The sequence below is a fragment of the Colossoma macropomum genome, unplaced genomic scaffold (genome assembly GCF_904425465.1).
Source record: "Colossoma macropomum unplaced genomic scaffold, Colossoma_macropomum, whole genome shotgun sequence".
Lineage (NCBI taxonomy): Eukaryota > Metazoa > Chordata > Actinopteri > Characiformes > Serrasalmidae > Colossoma > Colossoma macropomum.
In genome coordinates, this window is record NW_023494809.1 from 26,884,281 (window position 1) to 26,908,778 (window position 24,498).

Genomic DNA, 24,498 nt, shown 5'->3' on the forward strand with positions numbered 1-24,498 from the left:
AGTAACAGACCCAAGCCTTGGTGCTGCTTTAAATGTGGTGAAGATGGCCGTATCAAACCAAAGTGTAGCAATGACCCAAAGCTCTCTCTTGTTGCTGCAAAGTGAAACCAGCTGAAAGAAAAGGAGAAAGCTAAGCACGGTTTGAAAAGGCTTGGCAATTTAAGTCGGTTCCTACTGAAGGGCAAATGGAAACTATAGAACAAATCAAAAGCCCTTAGAAAAAAAATATTTTTGTCATCACTTGTTCCGATGTCAGTCAGACAGTAATACTGCCAAAAGGCCTGATTGCAGCCAAATATGCAGCAGAAGTGACCACAATTCTTAACTCTTTCTATGAGCAGAATCTATCACATGTACCTATTGAGTGACATACTTGAAGTAGAAGGAGCTAATGGTCAAATTTTCCAAAAGCATCCTGGGACAAGAAATTGAGATGCCAATGTTGGCCCTAGTTGTGCCTGACCTCTCTTCTAGCTTGCAATCAGTCTTAATTGGGAGTAACACTTTAGATGTTCTTGAGCAAATGAGCGTTATTCTTACTAAATAAACCCCAGTTATTGTCCTGTGGCTATAGAGTAGTCCTTAAGACCCTTGAAATCCACCACAAAAAGGGTGCTGAACCCAGCTGTGGTGTAGCAAGGTTATGCAGTAAAGAGCTTCAGATTATCCTTGCTGGTCAGTCCAGAGTTATGGAAGGGAGTAAAAGGTAGAGGGGAAGCAATGCATAGGTAATTGTTGAGTCACCCAAGCTTTTGCTTGCCTGGAGGTATTTTGGTCCAAAATCGTTTAACAGGTTTTCCATCCAAGTCACCTGCTTGCATCTCTGTGATCCTCACTGCTCCAAGAAGTGATAGCTGAGGTCAATTCCATGCAGAGTGCTAAGACCCTTACACCTCAAGCTTCTGAAAATCCATTGAACTTTGACCACAAAACAAAACTCAAATTCAACTTATAAGACTCTCCAGTGCCAGAGGAATGGAAGCAATGCATAACTGAGAAGCTCAGTTCTATGCCTGATGTATTTGCCCAACACGATCTTGACTTTGGACACACTGATAGAGTGAAACATCACACAAAGCTCAGTGATGACAGCAGTTAAGCATAGGCCTAGACCAATACATTTACAGGACATCAAAGCTGTGTGGAATCATTTGCAGGAGCTTCTTGATCTTAAGTAACTTGTGAATTAGAATCACCTTTTTCTTCAACAATTGTAGTCGTCAGAAAAGGACATGAGACTCTGTACAGACTATAGAAAACTCAGTCTCCAAACGGTGAAGGACTCATATGCTTTGCCCAATTTAGAAGAGTCATTTCCTGCAATGATTGGTTCTAAATGGTTCTAAGTACTAGACCTCAAATCTGGATATTACCAGATTGAGATGGAGGAAGCTGACAAGTACAAAACTGCATTTGTCTGCCTGCTTGGATTCTTTGAGTTTAACAGAATGCCGCAAGGGGTCAGTAATGCCCCCTGGCACGTTACAAAAGCTCATGACGTGCTGCATGGGTGACTTGAACTGCAGCACCCCACTGCAGAAGCATGGCAAGATTAAAGCAGAGTCAGAGAAATATCACAATCCCAAAAAAATCTTTTGGTGATAGATAGAGATGGACACCAGCTTGCCAGACAGCCTTTGAAATCACAATTGACAAACTGACATCTGCTTCTATTCTTGGATTTACTGACTCCAAGGTGCCATACATCTTACATACAGATCCGAGCATTGCAGGAAAAGAAGGCGTTAAATATATCATTGCGTACGCAAGCCGTGGCCTGTCTAATGTGAAGCTAGATACCCAGCCCACAAATTGGAATTTCTTGCCCTCAAATGGGCAGTAATGGAAAAGTTCCAAGACTACCTATATGGCAGCTTATTCTATGTCTCCTTATTTCTGCTTAACCTGATGGCACAAGCTATAGATTGTTAGCTTTATTGTCCACATTGAACTTTCGGTTACATTACAGGGCAGGAAAACAAAATGCTGTTGCCATCCCTACATCTAGCTAGAAGTCAGTAATAGTTGCTTATGTGACCATTTCATTGTCTATTATGACATACCTGAGAAGGTCAATAGTTATAAAGGTCCAGACTTTGAGTGTTGCATGACAAAGGAGCTTTGCGAACTTGCTGGTATCCAGAAATTCAGGATGACTTCCTACCATGCAAGAGCGATCCCCGTCGAACGGTTCAACAGGACCTTGTTGAACATGTTGGGTCCCTCGGAAAACCACAAAAAGTGTCTGGCATGACTTTGTTAAACCCTCTAGTGCATGTTTACAACTGCACTAAGAATGAGGTGTCTGGATTTCACTTCATGACCTTGTGTTTGGACGCCAGCCAAGACTTTGTGTAGATCTGGCTTTTGGCCTGCCAATCAAATGTCAGCCATTAAATTGTTAACCTTATTATCTTAGCTAACTTAGCTATATAACAGTGTGCTTGTGGTCTGCTTTTTGTACCTGGAATGTTTTCCCTATCTTAGCTCTGTATTTATCATATTTTCTTGTCTTGTTTACCTTCTCGCATGTCTCTCACCTTACATTTTCCCAGTTGTAATCCATCCCAGCTGTGTCCCAGTTTAGGTATAAGTAGCCCTCTTGTTGCAGTGTCCTTTGGTTTTGAGTCATCATGTGCACCTTGTCAATTTGCTCTGTGTTTGCTCTGTACTTTCTTTACTATTTTTTATCATTGTTTTCTTTATTCTTAATACATTTGTTTTGAAACTCACGCCTACATCCTGTCTCCAATGCCTCGTGTCCATATTATGTTAACAACTACTGCTTTCAGCTATTAAATTCTTGAGGAAACATGATGGTAGGTCTCCAATTTGTTTAAAAACACTGATTTTTTCTCATCCCAAAAAAGTTGGGACAGCAAATTTTCAAATTTGACAAATGATTTGTCAGACCACATGGACACTTTTCCACTTAACCTCAGTCCATTTTACATGCGCTTGGGCCCAGAGAAGGTGGCAGTGTTTCTGAATTCTGTTTATTTCTGGTTTCTTCTTTGTGTTTTAGAGTTTAGAGTGAAGAACTGTGTTCACAGACAGTGTTCTTCAGAAGTGTTTCTGAGCCCATGCAGTTCACTACAGAATCATGTCTGTTTTTTTATGCAGTGCCGCCTGAGAGCCCGAAGATCACAGCCAGCAAATACTGGTTTTTGGCCTTGTCCCTTACATACAGAGATTTCCCCAGATTCTCTGAATCTTTTAATGATATTATGAACTGTAGATGATGAAAAGCAGAAGTTCTTTGCTATTTTATGTTGAGAAACGTTATTCCTGAATTGTTGCACTATTTGCTCATGCAGTCTTTCACAGAGTGGTCAACCCCTCCTCATCAAGACTCAGTCTCTCTGGGATGTTATGTTAGTCATGTTACTGACCTGTTGCCAATTAACCACCAGGTGTTTTTAGCATTACACAAACTTACGAGCCTTTTTTTGCCCCCATCCCAACTTTTTGGAACAAGTTGTTGGCATCAAATTCAAAATGGGCAAATATTTTTCAAAAAACAATAAAATTTCTCAGTTTCAACATTTGATATATTGTCTTTGAAGCATTTTCAATGAAAATATAAGGTATATAAGATAAAAATATAAGATTTTGTTTTTATTTACATTTTTCAGTGTCCCAACTTTTTTGGAAATGGGGTTGTAATATGGCTTCAGGTGTGAAATGAGTGGAAGTGAATAAAGAGCTTCTCTCAAAGGGTCCTTTCGTGCCCAGGCAGCTCTCCTCTGGTGGCATGCCCTGGAAGGGAAGAGCTGAGGGGCCTGATTGTTAGCCAGTCAGCTTCCCATGGAATTTTTTCTCCTGATCCTGGAAGGGTAAGGAAATAAAACTTAATACTGTAGCGGGAAAAAAATGCGAGGGTGAAAAAAATTATGTCTGAAATTGAAAGTGATGCTGGAAGTTTATTTTTGGCTGTTATATGGGCAGAAAAAAATAAAACTTAATAAATGAAGTGGAACTTGGGAACAGCTTCCATAGTTATAAGAATGTAAGACTGATTTTTGTTGTGTAATTTGAAGCTCTAAGGCAGCTCAGTTACTTACTTTTTTTAAAAGTTAAAACAACAATTTTTTTTATAGAATGTCATCATCCAGTGTTGGCAGAGCAGGTAACTTTTAGGATGATTCCAAATATATGCACATGTGCATCCTTTCAGGGCAGAGGTCTGTTCACATCAATGACAGATAAGGGTCACTAACATATACAGATCTCAACTGTCAAGCCAGAAAGATACGATCTGAGAACAAATTGTAGTTTTCTGCTTCTACCAATCAGGTTTGTTAGAATGCAGAATGTAGCCTAACACTAAGCTGTGCAAATGTCACTTGCTGGCTGATAGCTGGAGGTAGAGGGTGGGTGGAGGGTGAGAGTATGTGGTAGGAAGCTTTGAAGTGTTCTTTCCCCTCTCAAACGCATATAAAGAAATACTTGGGGGGGCTACTATCAGATATCACTGATCAGTCTTTGCAAGCTGAAGAGATGAGAGCTGCGCTGCAGTGTCTGACTGTAATGCTGCTGGCAGCCGCCGTCTTCCAAGGTGAGAGATCCTTAAAGGCCTTTCTTCTTCTTTCTGCCCTGTTTTATATTTCCCTTACTTCTAATTGCTTGCTGTGATGTAGTGATTTGCCTGGTGTGACAGGTTTTTGTTTAAGCTAATGTTCTTTGTGCCAACAGTGACTGGGCCAGGTTTATGTGAATGCCTCAAGACTTCAAACGCAGTTCTCCAGATCTCAAATATAAAGAGTTATTATGTGCAGAAGTCACTTCTCTGCCTTATTGACGCTGTTGTGTGAGTACTCTTTCCTCAGTGTTTACAACTGGACATGTTAGAGAGATGTAGATAAATTCTTATAGTATTTAAAAGTGTTCTTGCTCTTTATCAATGTTTATTACTGAAAAGCTAATTTTAAAAGTTGACAATATGATTTGGTATCTGCCCTGCGATGGACTGGCGACCTGTCCAGGGTGTATTCTGCCTTCCGCCCAATGACAGCTGGGATAGGCTCCAGCACCCCACCGCGACCCAGAAGGATAAGCGGTTTAGATGATGGATGGATGGATGGATGATTTGGTATATTAATGTACATTACATGGCCAAAAGCTTGTGGTCACATTATATAGAATATTCAGCTATTTCAGTCACATGCATTAGAAACAGGTGCATAAAATCACACATGTAGCTAAGATGTGCAGCAGAGTGAGATGTTCCGAAGAGCTCAGGGACTTTAGAAAAATGAAGCTGTTGTACATATTGTATTTCTGCATAACTAAATTGTTGAGATTGTAAAGAGTCATTCAGAGTGGTTTGGTGTGAAACGCTCTGTTCTGGAGAAACTTACTGAGTCAGAATTGTTCACAGTGGTGGTGATAGGAACCAGACGTCCACCTCTAAAAGCTCCCTCATGCAAAGTTAATTTTCTTTAAAAAACCAAATACACTTATTAAAGTGTATATTTATTTAAAAATGTTTCACAATTATTGCCACTCTATAAATTCTCTATAATTCTAATTGAGCTAATTAACCACAAAAACATTGTTTTTTACCTTTTTGACCCATCTTTACCAACAGTACTGATAATTGTGGAGCTGAATGTATAAAACCACCACAAAACAGTAAAAATGTAGGTTCGCTGGTCATTTTGAATAGCAAATTGTCATAGCTGGACTGATGCCAAGATTAGGCCCAGCCTGTACATGACAAGTGACAGGTGTGACAAAGATGAACATGTAGGGATAAACAAGAATAGGCAGAACAGAATGGTCTAAATACAATCACAGTACAGGCAACACAATACCAAATACACTGACATATAACACAGCACTAAACACATTACAGAGCAGTACATTAACTCACTACCAAAACAGTAGACAGGGCCTTATTTTAGCCAGCAGGAAGTGAGACTGCATCCCTGTCCCTCATGGCCACACAGTGAGCAATTAAATCCCACTGTTTTGAAGTAAATGTGTCCCAAAGTCTGAAAATCAGTGTGGAACATTAAGAATTGTCACTATTTTGTGACAATTTTCTGATTGAACTGATTTTGTGTTTTAATGAAAATATGATGTCATGTACCGCCTAGTGTTTTTGAGTTCTGCTTATGCATGTATGTAAAGAGATGCTCTCTCTCTTACTTCCCTTGTTGTATTGTCATTCTCACTCAGCTTTCTCTTTGGTTTAATAGATTCACTACTGCGAAAGGAGTCAAGATTTGCTCAGACCCACAGAAGCCCTGGGTGAAAAGAGCCATGAAGGCAGTGGATGGAAGAAGGACGAATGTTTCCTCAACAGCAGTTCCAGTGACTACTGCTTTTTGGCCCACACTGAATTCAACAGGTGATTTGGAAATGAATGATGAGTGTAGATAAAAGGAGGTGCTATTCTGTGTGCAGGAGTTGTTGTCAAGACATTTTATCATTATTTAACACTTTTTAGTTGCTATGAGTCAAACTGCTAGGAACAGGCTGCGAGCACAATTTGCAAATGTTTTTAAAATGCAATTTCACTTTTCTTTTTTCATGGAGAAATAACATTGATGGAAACCTACAGATCAACTCGATCATCAAGAAAACTCCAAAGAGGACATGCCAGAAAATCTAGAGGTGTAAATGTTACAGATCTACTCTGCCATCAGTATCTATCCTCACATGCTCATTAAGATTAGATTTATTATTGTCATTTTGCTACAGTACTTAAATGTAAGAATGTAATTACATATTTATTTACATAGTTATGTAATAATTTACTTTTAGATTTGATTTACATTTTGTATCAACAGGTTTGGGTGGTATCAGTTGAGAGTTTATAATCTGCACTTTCAGCAAAATTTCTTATTTTCATTTGTTTCAATGAGATATGGGTGACAGGTAATATGATATTACATGCTTTTGTAATCACCAGCGGTAAGGATAAGCTGTTTGGTTTCTGAAAGATGCAGATCATTGGATACAATCTATCCTCCTACAGTCGGGTATCATTAAAACTTCAAGACATAAAAACAGTTCTTTCTGCAAGATCAATAATAGACAGCAAAAGTGATTTTAGCACTTGGCCTTAAATTTGCTATCATTACTATATGCTGTATATTGTGCTCAGTCTGTACAGTGCATATTGTACATGCAGCAAAAGAGAGAGTAGATATCTTCAGTAATTGAGTACTTCAATACTTTTATTTATCTTTTTCTCCTATAAAGTTACCATTTCATAAATATGAGGTTTTCTCATGACAGTGATTATACATTGACTGTGCTTCAGTTAGTGGTACAAAGTGGAAGTTTTGTTTTTCTAAAAATACCACTGTCCTGTGTGTCGTTAGCATACGTATTTCCTCTCAGCTCTGCAGGTGACCACACTGCTGCTGTTGCCTCACAGCTGCTACATGACTATTTCTACAAACAGCTACAGGAAAACAGTTCTTCTCTTTATATTGGTCAAACAGCAGCTCAGTGTCAATGCTTTCAGATGCTAACAGCTAAATATTATCACCTGCTTTTACTGTTAGTACACAGGGTTAGGTAGTGACACAACACATTTTACGATGTTATGTAATATAGGAACAAATAAACATCACTTTATTCTGTTACAGTTACTGAAAAAAGACACTAATCAGATTACAAGTAGACTACATTATAACAACAGGGTGATTACTGGCAGGATTACATTCAAACAGTGAGAGATTTCTGAAGAATCCTTCCTCCCCAGAAGCAGTTCATGATGTTTTATTAAGCCAAGCATTTTGTTTTACCATCAAGTCAAATCAAAGTTGTGTTGTCACAAAGCAGCTTTACAGAAAAATCCGGGTCCAAGTCCCCATGAGAGTCCCCAGTGGCGACAGTGGCGAGGAAAAACTCCCTAAGAGCAAGAGGAAGAAACCTTGAGAAAAGCCAAGACTCAAAAAGAGGAACCCATCCTCCTCTGGTCGACACCAGATAGGAAACAGCATTAGTATAAGATATTAAAATACAGGGAAAATCAGGTGAAGCAATGATTATAATTAGATAGTTTAAGTTTGTGCAGCAGCAGCAGCAGCATCAGAAGGGTCAGTTCATGCAGGTGAGGTTTGCACAGCGTTGTACAGCGAGAAGATCACATTCCTAACATCGTATGCATAGTGTGTTCAAGAAACGTTTGTGCACGTTAGTTTTGTGTCATTCAGCATTTATTCACTTGGTTTAATGTGCTATGCACTCTGACTGGGGAGGGTGGGGCTAGAAATCACCCCAGTGTGTGTGCATATGTGTGGTGTTGGTGTTGGAGATTGTGTTATCAGCAGTTTCATGGTGTACCAATCCTGCAGTCAGAGCTGTAGAGGAGTCAAGTGCGTCACCAAAGCCAGTATGGGTGGAGAAGATGATGGAAGTGATCTGAGGGCTGGCTATAACCACAGCCACACAGCTAGCGGCATGGGGCTGCTGGTGCTTGATGTATGGCTGGCTGGGACATCTGGCTAGGTCTTGTCCATTGGCAGTACCCACATCCATACATCTAGTGGCATGGGTCACTGGTGCTGGATGTGTGGGTAACCAGGACATCAGGTAATGGTTTGTCCATTGGGGGTCACAGGGAGAAGGATGTGTCCCGTTATGCGTGTCCCAGATGAATCAAGTCAAAGTTTATTTATATTGTACTTTTTACAACAGACGTTGTTACAAAGCAGCTTTACAGAAAAAATCAGGTTCAAGCCCCCAGGAGCAATCTAATGGTGACAGTGGCAAGGAAAAACTAAGTGTTAACAGAGAGCAGCAGTGACTCCAGCAGTAACTCCAGAGACTCTGGTTACTCTGGCCTAACCAAAAGGAAGAGCCAGTGGGTAACAAACCATAACCTGTTGTCGAACTGGGATGATTAAGAGACCCTTATAATAAGGACACCTCCGCAGTCTAACCCATCCATGCAGTGAAACACCACATACACACTAGTGTTATCTCTGACTGTCGCAGACAAATATCATTAGTACTTACATGAACAACCATCCTCCAATACCTACGGCTAGCTAGCAGCTTCAGGTTCTCTTTAAGGTCCAACACCCTGGCTCCTGGTATACAGCTAAATGTAGCTCCTGCTGGTGCCCCTAAAGGAGAGTCTATTTTCACATGCCATTAAATAGAATCACCTTTAACCTCTTTAAGCTCTTTCAGCAGGCATCTCAGAGGGTGTCTCACTGAGTGGGGCAAACCTGTTTGACTCATGAATGAGAGAGGAGTGGTGCTTGCGTAGTTAAGCTTTAGCATTAGCTTTAGCTTTGTGACTATGCCACCAAGAGGCCACCCATTCGTCTCACCCACGCACACGAGCAGCACCCTTGTCAACATTGATGATGCAGAGAGCATCAGAGAAAGTAGAAGGCCGCTGCTACTGTTTTCGCCACCAGTGGCACTGAACTTGATGCTGTGAGTTGGGAGCAGTTCCAATTGGTGGTAGACAGTCAGTAGACTGTATTGTCGCTGTCATGTCGAAACTTCGTGACTGCAGGCTTTATATTGTGTGAAAATTTTACTGACTGTGTTCTAACAGAAATGATCCAGACTAACTCGTGATGAATCAGGATGTTTTCATACAGCAGCACTGATATATACCTGGACTAACATCTGAATGATTTTGTTTCTTGTAGCTGCGAGCTGGCCCCCGCACTGCTGTCTAAAAATATCAAATACAAGGATACCAGCGAAGAGATTTGCTTATTATAGAGTCTACAGCGCGGGACTTTGTCCCATCAACGCAGTTGCGTAAGTGCACTGATCATCAGAGTTTCTCTATTACTCATAACCACTGACTCTATTTCTTAACCATCACTGTGCAAAAGTTCTCAATCGTGTTTCTTCAGCCTTCATGCTTTGTGGATCTTGGTGTTGCTTCTCAAGTTCTCTTTTCCCAGTGCTGATTTGTTTGCTTGTTCATTTTAACTCCAGTTTTTGGACGCGTAAAGGCCGGAAGCTGTGTTATGATCCAGACCTGGACTGGGTGAAAAAGTTTATGAAGACCGTAGGAAAAGGAGAAGCAAAATACACAGTAAAACAAATCTATTTCTGTTCCTACCTTTATACTAGATTTAAGGAATATATATATATGTACACACCGATCAGGCATAACATTATGACCACCTCCTTTTTCTACCCTCATTGTCGATTTTATCAGCTCCTCTTACTATATAGGTGCACTTTGTAGTTCTACAGTTACAGACTGTAGTCCATCTGTTTCTCTGCATACTTTCTTAGCCCCCTTTTACCCTGTTCTTCAGTGGTCAGGACCCCCATGGACCCTCACAGAGCAGGTGGTGGATCATTCTCAGCACTGCAGTAACAGTAACAGTAACAGTTACTGACGTGGTGGTGGTGTGTTAGTGTGTGTTGTGCTGGTACAAGTGGATCAGACACAGCAGTGCTGCTGGAGTTTTTAAACACTGTGTCCACTCACTGTCCACTCTATTAGACACCCCTACCTTGTCAGTCCACCTTGTAGATGTAAAGTCAGAGACGATAGCTCATCTGCTGCTGCACAGTTTGTGTTGGTCATCCTCTAGTCCTTCATCAGTGGTCACAGGACGCTGCCCACACGACGCTGTTGGCTGGATATTTTTGGTTGGTGGACTATTCTCAGTCCAGCAGTGACACTGAGGTGTTTAAAACCTCCAGCAGCACTGCTGTGTCTGATCCACTCAGACCAGCGCAACACATACTAACACACCACCACCACATCGGTGTTACTGCAATGCCGAGAATGATCCACCGCCCAAATAGTACCTGCTCTGTGGGGGTCCTATGGGGGTCCTGACCACTGAAGAATGTATTCAATATACTGTATTGTGCAAAAGTCATCTAAGCAAATTGTTTAAACCCATTTTTCTCAGCAGTGTGTTTTTGTCAGTAAAAACTGTAAATAACATTAGAATAAATGGACCATTCTGCTGAATCAAATACTGCCACAGTAAAGAAAAAACTTCTTAAAATAACAATTATGTATTCAGACCTTAGATATTTACAATGTTTAGTTTATGAACTCTTTAAACCCAATGCATTAATTGAGATTGTAATAAGCTAAACATATATACAAAATCATCATTTATAGGGTACTTTCTACTGGGAGGTGTCTGTCCCAAACCCTAACCTCTAAATTTACACTTGTAAAAATACTAATTTTTCCGTTTGTTTTTTTCAGTGTTGTTTGATTTAAGTTAAAACGATTTAGATTTTAGAGTTTAATTCTGAATTAAAAAAAAACTTTATTCAAAAGCATGTTGTCCTACGTTTTCATGTCACTACTGAATCTCAAAGAGTTTTAGTCCATAGACGAAGTCTGAAAATTAGTGTGGAACATTAAAAATTGTCATTACTGAAGCACATATTTTCTGTAATTAAGAGTTAATTATTTTCTAATATTTTAGCGTTTTAATAAAAAATATGATGATTTTATGTGTGTACAACTTTAGCAAGCTGTGTTTGCTAGTCATGTACTGTCTAGTGTTTTTGGATTCTGCTCAAACTGAGCTAAAGTTGTCACTACCAAACAGTCACTACTGAAAGTTTTGGTAGAGATATGATTGTTTCAGTAATGACTGTTTTTTGAAAAATATATACCCATTTCGAATTTGAATTTGATGCCAACAGCTTGTTCCAAAAAAGTTTGAATGGGGGCATGTTTCCCACTGTGCTGCATCACCTCTTCTTTTAACAACACTCTGTAAGCGTTTGGGAACTGAGGAGACACTGCTGTAGTTTTGAAAGTTTCCCATTTTTGCTTAACATAGGATTTCAGCTGCTCATCAGTTTGGGGGCTCCGTTGTCGTATTTTTCATTTCATAATGCGGCAAATGTTTTCAGTGGTGACAGGTCTGGACTGCAGGCAGGTCAGTTTAGCACCCAGACTCTTTTAATACGCAGCCATGCTGTTGTAATACGTGCAGAATGTGGTTTGACTTGCTTGAATTGTCTTGCTGAAATAATCAAGGCCTTCCCTGAAAAAGACATCGTCTGGATGGCAGCATATGTTGCCAAAACATGTATATATCATTCAGCATCAGTGGTGCCTTCACAGATCTGCACGTCACCTATGCCATGTGCACTAATGCCCCCCTATACCACCATGAATACTAGCTTTTGAACTGTGAACTGATAACAAGCCCGGAGGACACAGTGTCCATGATTTCCAAAAAGAAATTCAAATGTTAATTCTTCAGACCACAGGACACTTTTCCACTTCCCCTCAGTCCATTTTAAATGAGCTTGGGCCCAGAGAAGGTGGCAGCATTCCAGGATCCTGTTTCTATATGCTTTCTTCTTTGCATTTAAGAGTTTTAATTAGCATTTGTGGATGCAGTGACGAACTGTTTTCACAGACAGTGGTTTTCAGAAGTTTTTCTGAGCCCATGCAGTGATTTCCACTACAGAATCATGTCTGTTTTCAGTGCCGTCTGAGGGCCCAAAGATCACGGCCAGCAAATACTGTTTTTTGGCCTTGTCCCTTACATACAGAGATTTCTCCAGATTCTCTGAATCTTTTAATGATATTATGTACTGTAGATGATGAAAAGCAAAAGTTCTTTGCTGTTTTACATTGAGAAACGTTATTCTTGAATTGTTGCACTATTTGCTTGTGCAGTCTACTCTGGTTCAGTAGCCTCACCAACAGGCCCAACAACAGATGCAGAAACAAAGAGGAAAGCAAAAATAAAGAGTAAAAATGTGTTCCTGTGCCTGGGCTTAAAATACACTGGGCTGGATTATCGTCGTGGATTGTAATATGCATTTTTGTAAAGCAGAGCAACTTATAATTTAGATCTGTGTTTGTATTTATGCTTGAAACTGTGGGTTTTGCCCAGACTGTCATTGAGCCCACACACTGCCATAATCACATTCTTGATCTGAATGTAACTTTTAAAAACATTTGCTGGTTTTCCTCAGAATGACCTAATTCTAACCGCTGCCCAGTTTCCCAGGCTTCTATCTGCCAGACCTAGAATTACAGTTTTAGTAAGGTCACAGTGTCACTCTTTAAATTTATTGGTGTTTAAGTGTATGAAATGTTGAATTCAACCGTGTAACACATTCTTCTTTCGGGATGTCCAGCAGTCAGTCATCAGGCAAACTGCTGTAGCCCTTTTAACCCTTTCTTGCAGTGATGCACATTCTCTGTCATACCATCTTGGAATGGATGTTTGGGAGAGTGTTTTCCTGCTTGGAAGAACATAAATTGGATTGAGAGCTTGGGTGTAGCTTCTAAATTGCTTGTTTTCCACAATTCAGAATGGTTGGAAATCTCTTGCAATCATTTTAGCCAGTTCCTCATCAGCTGTGTTCTGTCTTGCTGGGTTATGACTTTCGGCATGAATTGGCTCATAGAGCTCTGGGTTGCTGCAGTATGCCATGGTGTAATGATGCCTGACGTGTGGCTGTAGACACTGCAGCAATGGTTCCAGTAGATGCACTGGCTTTTCCATGTTTAGTAGCAGGTGCGCTAGCTTGCCTCTTTTCTCAAACTGCACTGTAGGATGTACAGTTCTAATATGCCTGTGAAAGTTGTTAGTAGACCCTGCTCGATATGAGTTTCATCTTGCAAATTTTACAATCTGCCTTTGTGTTGTCAATGCTATTAAAATGCATCCAAATGTTACTTCAATTGTTACTGTCACTCATCTTGTTTTCTGCTGTTTATGCACTCCCCTCGTCTCTGTGTGCTGTAGACAGTCAGCCCCCAGCAGGATAAAAAGATCATCCTATTATCCTGTTTTGTATTAATTGCCAACAAAAAAACGAAGAAAAAAGATACGAAAGACAGGGAGCCGGCTCAACCGACACTTCGCTACAGCAAATTGCAAGTTAGAATTGCCAGTGGAGCATCATGTCTCAGCTTCCTAAAGAAAAATCTGGTTTCCAAAAATAAATATAATAAAAAGAAAGACGGGAGAGAGAAAAGAAAGGGCGACAGTATGTCACCCAGTTTTTCACAGAAGGATAGGTGAGTGAAGGAAGTGAACCTGTTAGACCATAGTGAAGTAGGCTACTTTTTAGTTACTTCATCTTCACAGTGAATTGAGTGTTTATATTTCACTTGTCTTTAAGCCGACATTTAACCAATGCGGACAAACTTTTAGCAAGCTATTCAAACTAAATCAGTTGTCCCTGTCCAGTTCCAGGCCCAAAGGATGCAGCTTCAGGCTCTGCAGCCTGGTTTCCTCATCCCCACACCCCTACCAATGAACTAGGCTTGTTAAAGATTTTTATGTTTTTTGTGTGTTTTTTGGTAATAAAGATGCCAGTTCTTAATTAAATTAAGTTCTTAACCAAAATAAAATTTTGGTTTTATTATCCCCATAACCCCTACCAATAAACCAGCCCTGTTTCCTCATCCCCATACCCCTACCAATGAACCAGCTCTGTCTCCCCATCGCCATACCCTTACCTAATAAAAACGGCCCTGTCTCCCCATCCCTATACCCCCTACTGATAAACTAGCCCTGTCTCCCAATCCCTGTACCCCTACCAATGAACCAGCCTTGTCTCCCTATCCCCATATCCCTTACCAATGAACCAGCCTTGTCTCCCTATCCCCATATCCCTACCAATGAACCAGCGCAGTCTCCCCATCCCCATACCCCTACCAATGAACCAGCCCTGTCTCCCAATCCCCGTACCCCTACAATGAACCAGTGTGGTCTTCCCATTACCCGTACCCCTACCAATGAACTAGCCCTATCTCCTCATCCCCATACCCCCTACCAGTGAACCAGCCTTGTCTCCCAATCCCTGTACCCCTACCAATGAACTAGCCCTATCTCCTCATCCCCATACCCCCTACCAATGAACCAGCCCTGTCTCCCCATCCCTGAATCCCTACAAATGAACCAGCCCAGTCTCCCCATCCCCATACCCCCTACCAGTGAACCAGCCCTGTCTGCTTATCCCCATGCCCCCTACCAATGAACCATCCCTGTCTCCCAATCCCTGTACCCCTACCAATGAACCATCCCTGTCTCCCAATCCCTGTACCCCTACCAATGAACCATCGTGTCTCCCAGCTGTACCCCTACACAATACCATCCCTGTCTCCCAATCCCTGTACCCCTACCAATGAACCAGCCCTGTCTCCCCATCCCTGTATGAACCAGGGGGTCTGTTGGAATTTCCTTCTTTATTATTATGAAAATAATTAAATGATTTTCAATGATAGAAATTCAAACATGGCATCAACTCATTTTCATTTTACAAATTTTGAATTTTAAAAAATTTGTATGTTGTTTTGTGTGTTTTTTGGTAATAAAGATTCCAGTTCTTAATCAAATTAAGTTCTTAACCAAAATAAAATGGGCAAAAGCAGGCTAATGTTACTAGCTAAAGCTGAATCTTAAGTTGAACTAAACAGGTGAGCGGAGCGGTGGCAGACTGGGCAGTGGCATTGTTAGCTAATTTGTGCATTCAGAGTTCAACTTCAGTTGTATTTTCATGCTTAAGAGTAGAAAACAGAAAAATAAGGCTTTGTGTTGAACCTCTTTACAGATGCAGCAATACTGCAAGCTGCAAGTCTCGTTTTATTCGTTTAATATCAGTTTTTTTATGCCCCCTCTTTTTATTTACCTCAGTAGCCGCCTTCCTCACTTCTCACTCACTGTTCAAACACCTCAAACTTCAGCCTCATGGCTGATCGGGGGTCAGGGGTCAGCGGTCATGACGCCGCTGTAGTTCTGAATCCCGATAGGCCAGATCATTTGGCACTAGCTGCAGAGGAAGACTTCTCCGCAGACCGCTGCTGTCGAGGACCCTACAAAGGATACGTTATACCTAGCAACGTTCCTTTAAATGAGCCACACTGACTGTCACTGGCCCGACCAGGCAAGCAACTGGCCAATGAACTTGCCTGACATACACTTTTATAGACAATTTCTCACAGTATTTTAAAGTATTCTTCCTCTTTATCACTTGATGTTTATCACTTAAAACTCATTTTAAATGTTGAGAATATGATTTGCTATATTTACATGAACTACGTGGACAAAAGTATGTGGACATTTTAGGGTTCAGAAGGTTCAAGTATTTCAGCCACACCCATTAGAAACAGGTGCACATGTAGCTAAGACATGCAGCAGAATGGGATGTACTGAAGAGCTCAGGGACTTGAGTTATTGTGAAATGGAAATATTTAAGAGAAACAGCTCCTTCTCCAGCTAAACCATAGCAATATTACAGCTTACAGTGTTAAGTATGTTTTAAATGTAATAAAAATGTAAAGTTGAGTTAGGTTTGTTCTCATTTCTTAATATGGCCTGTAGTTAAGAGCAATCTGACAGTCATCGGCCACACTGCTCTCTTAATACTGTCATTGACCCTTGAAAAACTCATATCGGTTATCTACTTATCATGACCACACCGGACAGATTAAAGAGAAAATCCACTGTTTTTTTATTTCTACACAGTTAAATTGTTAATATGTGACCAGAGTCATTCAGAGTGGTTTGGTGTGAAACGCTCTGTTCTAGAGAAACTTACTGAGTCAGAATTGATCACTGTGGTGGTGATAGGAACCAGACGTCCACCTCTGAAAGCTCCCTCACAGAAAGTTATTAATTGAAATGGGTATAAATAGCTACCTGATGTCTGAGAGAGGACATAGAAAGATTAAATAATACCCCGATTTACCACTGTTTTGCCATTATCAACATTACATCCTGTCAGCTCCATAATAATTGGCATCCATGGTTAAGATGAGTAAAAATCTCTTTGTGATTAATGAGCTCAGTCTCACACTGAAAATATCAGGAAATAAATCTGACCCTTAATTACAGTAAATTTAATGTAAGAAATGAAAGACTTTTATCACAATTAATATTTTTTAACAAAACCATGTGTTACCATGTGTTATTGCCGCTCTATTAATTCTTCTAATTATTTCACTTTCTAAAGTCTATGCGAGTGTCCAGAAAATCTCATGTAGTCATCTGTGATTTGCTTTACATAAACCTAACACATAAATTTAATCTTAGTTTTATTTTTAAATAATAATTAAACAAATAATTTAAAAAATGCTGTCCCACATCATCAGTAGGTGCAGCCTTATAACCCGCCCCGCATCCCTGTTCCTCATGGCCATATGGTGAGCAGTTAGATAACACTGTTTTGAAGTAAATGTGTCCGAAGATCAATGTGTAACAACTGAAATGCATATTTCGTGTTTTAATGGAAAATTATTTTATGTATAATTGTTCAAGGTGTGTTTCTAGTCATGTACTGGCTAGCATATTTGAGTTTTGCCCAAAGTGAGCTAAAGTTGTCACTACCTAAACTGTCACTACTGAAACATTTGGTAATTTGTCAATAGTTTTATGATTGTTTTGGTAGTGACAGAATAGAGTGTTCAATCATTTATGTTAATAAAATAAACAATTTTATGTATATTTTTTTATATAATTTTATATAGAGTTCAAAACCCATATTGGGTGATTCAAAAAGATTAATCCGATTTTAAAGTGCCATATTTTTACAACCGTGGGGCGCCGAGGAACCAATCACATACCAGTTGAAAGAGGGGTCATAGAGTTTCTGACTGTCAGTGGAAGATGGCTCCTTCAGTCTGCGATGAGATGCGACCGCTGAGCAGAAAACGTTCTGGGTTCTCCACTTCAATAAGCGTGAATCCATCATAACTGTGCAGTGTGATTTTCGTGGGCAGTGAACCTCCAACAGCTCAGAGCGTTCGGCGTTGGTTCCACAACACTGGATGATCCCCGAAATCTCACTGAAAGAGCCGTGAGTGCAGCGACACCCGACATGCTCAATCCAGTATGGGATGAATCTGACTATGGCGTTGATGTTGTCTGTACAGCTGGAGGAGGTTCATACTGAGACCTTGTACAATTACATAATAAACTTTATGCTCATTTAAACCATTTACAGTTTACTGCATTGTTCTGTAATGATTTACAAGAGAAATAAATCATTTTACAATCTTCTTGAATCACCCTGTATTTTTACTCTGCTTGTTGCCTTTTTTATTCTCACTCTGCTTTTCTTTGCTCAGACCCACAGAAGCCCTGGGTGAAGGTCATGAAGGCAGTGGATGGATGCAGGATGACTATTTTCTCAACGTCAGTTCCAGGAATATGAAAGGGGATATGGAAATTAATGGTGAGTGTAAACAGAAGGAAGAGGTACCTAACTCTATTCTGTGTGCAGCAGTTCTTGTCAAGACATTTCATCATCAGATGAGCATTTAATTTGCTGTGAGTCAAACAGATGGAAACAAGAGGTGAGCAGCACAATTTGCAAACATTTTTAAAATGCATTTTCATTATTTGTCTGAGAAAAAAAAAACAAATAACATTGATGGAAACCTGAACATCAACTCCATTATCAAAAAATCCAAAGACAACATAGCAGAAAAAAATAGGTATAAATTTACAGGTGTAAATAGTACAGTTCTACTCCGCCATCCGTGTCTATTCTATATAAGATTTGTTCTATTTCCCTTTTATTTATCTGTGTATAAGTGAGATGTATGTCTGATCGTGTGACCTTAAACTACTGTTTTAGACATCAGTTGTACACAGATACATTAAAGGGGAAATGCACCAATTTTTCAGCTGTGCATTATTAAAGGTGTAAACAAAATCTACAGTGTATTTTTAGTGTGATGTGGTTTATTGTAGAGACAATTACAGAGTCAAAATTCAGTGGTGCTGATATGAACCATGAGGTCACGATGTCTCAAAACAAATATAGGCATTTTATTGGCGATTCAAAACCACCAGTGAACCTACACGTGATTGATTTTTTTTTTACAAAAGCGATTCCAAAAAAAGCTGGGACAGAAGACAATTGAAAAAAAGCAAAGATTTTTTTAAAATGTAGAAAGCAGTGATTTGTAAAGGTACTTTGACCTGTGTTGAATGAAAATAGTACAAAGAGAAACTGATGCGTGCAACACATTCCAAAGAAGTTTTTACAGGGGCCATTTAAAACTAGGAACATTGTGAAATGTTCAAAAAAACATCTCAAACAGGTAATACGATCATGATACAAAAGGGACATCCAGGAAAGGCCTGTATGAGCGAGGATGAGTTGAGGCTGTCAGCAAAAAATCCAACAGTTTAAAATTAATGTTATTCAGGGATGTCCAAAATAATGTTATTCCTACATTTTTTAAAGTACATCTTAGGCATTTCATCTTTATGCTGCACAATATTATCAAAAGATTCAGCGAAAACAGAGAAACCTGTGTGTGTAAAGGAAAAGGCCAAAATCCACAAATGAAAACATGTAACTTTGACTCCTCAGAAGGCACTGCATAAAAAAATGGTTCATTTCTTTTGGATATCAACACATGCGCTCAGGAATAATTTGAAAAAATGTTGTAAATAAACAGCGTCCATGGCTGCATGCAAAAAAAAAGTTAAGACTGCGCTATGCACAGTTTCTCTGGACTCAAGCTCATCTGAAATGGATTAATGCACAGTGGAAAGGCGCTCTGAGGTCTGATGAGTCCACCGTTTAGACTGTGTATGGAAACAATGGACTTGTGTTCCCCAAACCATCCATCCATCCATCCATCATCTAAACCGCTTATCCTTCTGGGTCGCGGTGGGGTGCTGGAGCCTATCCCAGTTGTCATTGGGCGGAAGGCAGGATACACCCTGGACAGGTCGCCAGTCCATCGCAGGGCAGACAGACAGACATACACATTCACACACTCACTCACACCTAGGGGCAATTTAGCATGTCCAATTGGCCTGACTGCATGTTTTTGGACTGTGGGAGGAAACCGGAGTACCCGGAGGAAACCCACACAGACACGGGGAGAACATGCAAACTCCACACAGAAATGACCCTGGTCATCTGGCCGGGAATCGAACCCAGGCCCTTCTTGCTGTGAGGTGACAGCGCTACCCACTGTGCCACCGTGCCGCCCCGTTCCCCAAACCAAAGAAGATAAAGACCATCCAGATTGTTACCAGCATAAAGGTAAAAGCCAGCATCTCTCATGGTATGGACGGGTATTAGTGGGTCATCTTCACATCTGTGAAATTAATGCTCAACACATTTTAGAGCAATATATGCTGCCTTCTAGACAACGTCTTTTTCAGGGACATCCGTGCTTGTTTTACACATTCTGCACGTTACAACACTAGAGAGTGTTTAGAGAGTGCAGGTGTTCAACTGACCTGCCTGCAGACCAGAACTGTCTCCCTTTGAAATTCTGTTTCTTATTAACAAAGGCTCAGTTGCAAAGCTGAAAACTTGTATAACAGAAGAATGGCAAAAATACACTTTTAAAACTGGATCAGTTTGTGTCTTCAGTCCCCAAACAATTATTAAGTGCTGTTAAAAGGAAAGGTGATGTAACAGTGGTAAACATGCTCCTGTCCCAACTTTTTTGCAGGTATTAAACTTGGAATTAAGTGTATGTTTACAAAAAATAATGAAGTTCATAAGGTAAAAATTTTGTGTATTTGGACTATTTTCAATTTAATACTGTTCAAACAGAATTTACTAATTACTGCTTTTTTAAAATTGTAAAACGGTGAATCTGATAAAAAAAAAGATTTTATCGGAAATTATTTTACCTTTCAACGGTGTGCATCTCTCCACCATGAATGCTGGACCAAAACCTTTTCTCAAAACTGTTGTAAAACAATGTCTCATGCATTAAACTCTTTGAACAGCTGGTACCACCACTGTAAACAATTCTGACTTGATGAGTTTCTCCAGAACAGTGGTTCCTAAACTTTTTATAGACTCGTACCCCCTCAGAGCTTAAACTTTCTGCTTCAAACCCCCTCTCGCACCTCATACACACATATACATGTGTAGTGCCATGATACGTATGTGAGACATTTCCAATCCATTTTAATAGATATATTTGTTAATGTTGTGATGACAAATCACACCAGTTGACAGTAAACTTTAACTGGGGTGGTACCCTCAAGGACATGTCTTCAGGATCTGTGGCCATATTCAGTTGCAATTGTATGTCACATCACACAACAAAAGAGAACACGTGTTACCATCACACTATTTGCACTTAACATTATGGTAAATCCGGTGATGCATTTTTGTTATAAATCTGGCCCATTAACTTTGTACTTGTAAACACAGACAAAGAAGTATTTACCCTATTTCAAAGCCTAAAAAGATATTTATTTCATGAAATTGATAGTCTTGAGTTATTTTGTCTATATTTTTGGGGTTGTTGTCTTGTTGAAACATCCTCTAATATCTCTCCCTTTGCGTTTCCTTTGATAATGTGTAATGCCCCAGTACTGTTTGCAGAGAAGCAGCCCTGTATCATGATGCTCCCACCACCATACTTCACTGTAGTATAGTGTTCTTGGGATCATACATACAACCCTTCTTCATCCAAATATGTTGAGCTGAATTGCCAAAGAGTTCTAATTTTGTTTAATCTGACCAGATTACTTTGTTCCCCAGCAGTTCTGATTTGTCTCAGTGCTCATGTGCAAAATTTAGTCATGCAAGCTCCTGCTTTCAGGTCTTCCTGCAACTATTTTCAGTGACTATTTTCTTCTCTCTTACATTCCTTATCATTAGTGCAAGACCAATCTTGTGTGCCGCACCTATCCGGGATTAGTTGTGGTGCCATGAACTTTCCAACTGTATATTATCAAACAAACTGACTGGCAGAGAAGTTCTTTGATGAGGCAACATGTCAAATTTCAAAACCTATGTTGAGAAATGTTGTTTTTTGGAAAATATATGCACATTTTCAATTTGATGCCATGAACACATTTCAAAAATAGTTGGGACATGGCCATACAGTGATTTTCACTACAGAATCATGTCTGTTTTTAATGCAGTGTCATTGTTTTGGCCTTGTCCTTCATGTTTTACCAAGCAATTGAACTGGTTTTATTCAAGTCTAAAATTGAAATAATGGAAGAAATTGTCAGGTTTAACTGACAGTTTTATTTTACAGTGAAGTTAAATGTGTTTTTTTATTCTTTAGGAACATCAACTTCTCACACCCCTTCTACTGCACCAGGTAATATCACACACACACACACACACACACACACACACATATATATATATATATATATATATATATATGCAAACTGCAAACACATATAACATATAAAACTCCAGTTATCCTTTGCATTGTGTTACACTCTCTTAAAAAAATTGATTAATAGAAAGGCTCCAAATATCTATTTTTAACTGTTTTAGTTGATCCTACCTTTAGTGAACAGGCACTATTTTTGTTACAACACAATTGGGACGCTATGCAAAATGTAATTAAAAACAGAATCCAATGATGAACAAATCATTTAAACCTTATATTTAATTGAAAATGGTATAAAGACAACGTATCAATTGTTGAAATTGAGAATTTTTGAAGTTGTTATATACGATTGCAGTGATTTTGTACTTTGTCCCAACTTCTTTGGAAATGATATTTGGAATATGTCATCCATATCTTATTAAAATGAAATTAAGCAGTAGGATATTATATACATCCTGATACAGCTACTGTATGCTGTTTATTTTTACATTCAGAACTTGCTGCACAACCCTGAGGTGAACGTATGTGCTCGAGTTATGGCACGTGTAACAAATATGAGAAAAGATATTAAAAAACTTTTCGGTTTTATCCTTTAGAAATCTACCTCAGTTTGCTAGCGACCCATGACCTCATTTCTACCTCTCTGCCTTGTCCATTTTATACTGTCTAGTATTATGATTCTTATTGTTTTGAACAGTTTACTAATAGCAAAATGCCAAAATTAAGTAAAAAAGTGATTTATTCCAGTTACTTTTTCTGTGAAAGGGTTACGGGGTTGTTAGTGTTCAGAGATACATAATGGTTTTGTATTTAACAGCTGCGCTTCCATAAAGTATATTTGATACTTTCATAGCCAGATGTTTTTCACAGAATATCTACTGTGTTGTAACTCTTGTAGTTCTGCCTTTTAGTGCTAGACAGCATGTCCAGAATGTATGTACGTGTTATCTGCTGTTGTTCCTGAAAGTGTAAAAATACCCATTAATTCAAGGGTTAATGTTGTGACAGGTTGTGTTAAGGCAAACTAGATGGGGCAAGGTGAAATGTTTTGGCTGAAGGCTACCTGTGTTTTTACTGGGGAATTATTTGTTAGCTTTTGAAATGATGTACTTTAAAGGAGATAATCGACTTCATCCAGAGAAAAATGTAATGTGTATGCGTAAATGCATGCATATTCAGCATACATTAGCCTTGGTCATTGGATAATGATGTTTATCAGAGATGTTTACAGGCTTGTGTTGTACACAGGTCAGTCTCTTCAAAGGATACATCCCAAACACTTGAAACAACAACAGATATGACGGCAAGCCTGTTCAGAGAAACTTACTGCCTGCAGAAGACTGAAGACTAAAGACCTCTTTCTACAAAACACTCTCATACGGCCACACTTACTTTAAATTAATGTGTTTACATAGAGTACTGCTCAACAGTAAGAGACCATGCTTCATTTATTTAATCACTTTTTTAATTTCATGCAAAACAGCCATTTAACCATTATTCATTTTTCAACATCAGAAAACATGTTTAAATCTGCAGACACACCTCCAAAGTTCAGTCTTAGAAGTCGGTTGACCATTTTCTGAAGTAATCAAACACATTCAGTGATGTTGAGGTCTGGACTCTGGGGTGGTCAGTCCATCGTTCAGCTTCTTTGTTTGATGTGTCCGTCTCCTTTTCTCAGTGAGGTTCTTCTTGACAGCTACACATCCTTTCAGACCCACAGCGCTGAGTCATCTTCTCAAAGTGGAAGGATGAAAGCTTTAAAGTGCTTTTTATCTGATGGGGACCGTTTTAGTGGTCTACCAGGTGATGTACAGGCAGAAGTCCAAATTTCTCTATGTCTCTTAACCATTTATTCCCCTGCTTTCTGAGTGACCTCACCGGTTCTGGTCATTTTTCAAATTAAATTTGCCCGTCAAACACAGCTCAGTTTTGAATTAACCTGACCTAAAAGCTGTGGAGAAAACATAACGAGGTATGACCAGTTTAACGCAGGGTGTCCAATCTTGGGTGATTTGTTAGACTGAGTCCATCTGATCGATTACAACAGTAGGATCAGCTGTGCTCCTTATTATTACTGTGTGGAGCAAAAAAAAAGAGCTGCAGCTACACTGAGCCTTCCAGTAGAAGACTGGACAAGCCTGAATTAACCTACGTCTGTTATTAAGGTGGTCCATATGAATATGTGAAGTGTTATTCAGCAGATAAATGTCAGTTATAATTGGCTGTAGATGCAGACAGGGTACAGCAGGAGGTAGCAGCAGTAGCTAGGAAGTGATATGAAACTTTTATTAATACATTCTGAAGTTTTTATATAAGATGTTATGAATGTGTTACATAGACATGCTTCATATAGAAGTGTTAATGTTTATCCTAAAGGCTAGGGGGTTTGGGTTTGTGCAAAATGTGACTATTCTTGCCTCCATTCTTCATTTTCTAGTAGAAAATTTCATTTTAACCCCATAACAGGCCATGGG

General features: G+C 39.5%; 1 protein-coding gene across 1 annotated transcript in view; it reads left to right on the plus strand.

Annotated features, from left to right (window-relative positions):
• The window catches only part of LOC118798561, a 37,403-nt gene extending 13,875 nt beyond the window's left edge, over window positions 1–23,528 (plus strand). Inside the window, exons 6-14 of the mRNA XM_036557940.1 lie at window positions 3,740–3,836; window positions 4,444–4,558; window positions 4,696–4,810; window positions 6,204–6,355; window positions 9,630–9,744; window positions 9,928–10,027; window positions 18,023–18,129; window positions 21,965–22,000; window positions 23,270–23,528. Of these exons, the coding sequence (XP_036413833.1) occupies window positions 3,740–3,836; window positions 4,444–4,558; window positions 4,696–4,810; window positions 6,204–6,355; window positions 9,630–9,744; window positions 9,928–10,027; window positions 18,023–18,043 (715 nt within the window). The 3' untranslated portion in view covers window positions 18,044–18,129; window positions 21,965–22,000; window positions 23,270–23,528. The remainder of the gene's footprint in view (window positions 1–3,739; window positions 3,837–4,443; window positions 4,559–4,695; window positions 4,811–6,203; window positions 6,356–9,629; window positions 9,745–9,927; window positions 10,028–18,022; window positions 18,130–21,964; window positions 22,001–23,269) is intronic.
• Window positions 23,529–24,498: the final 970 nt, after the last annotated feature.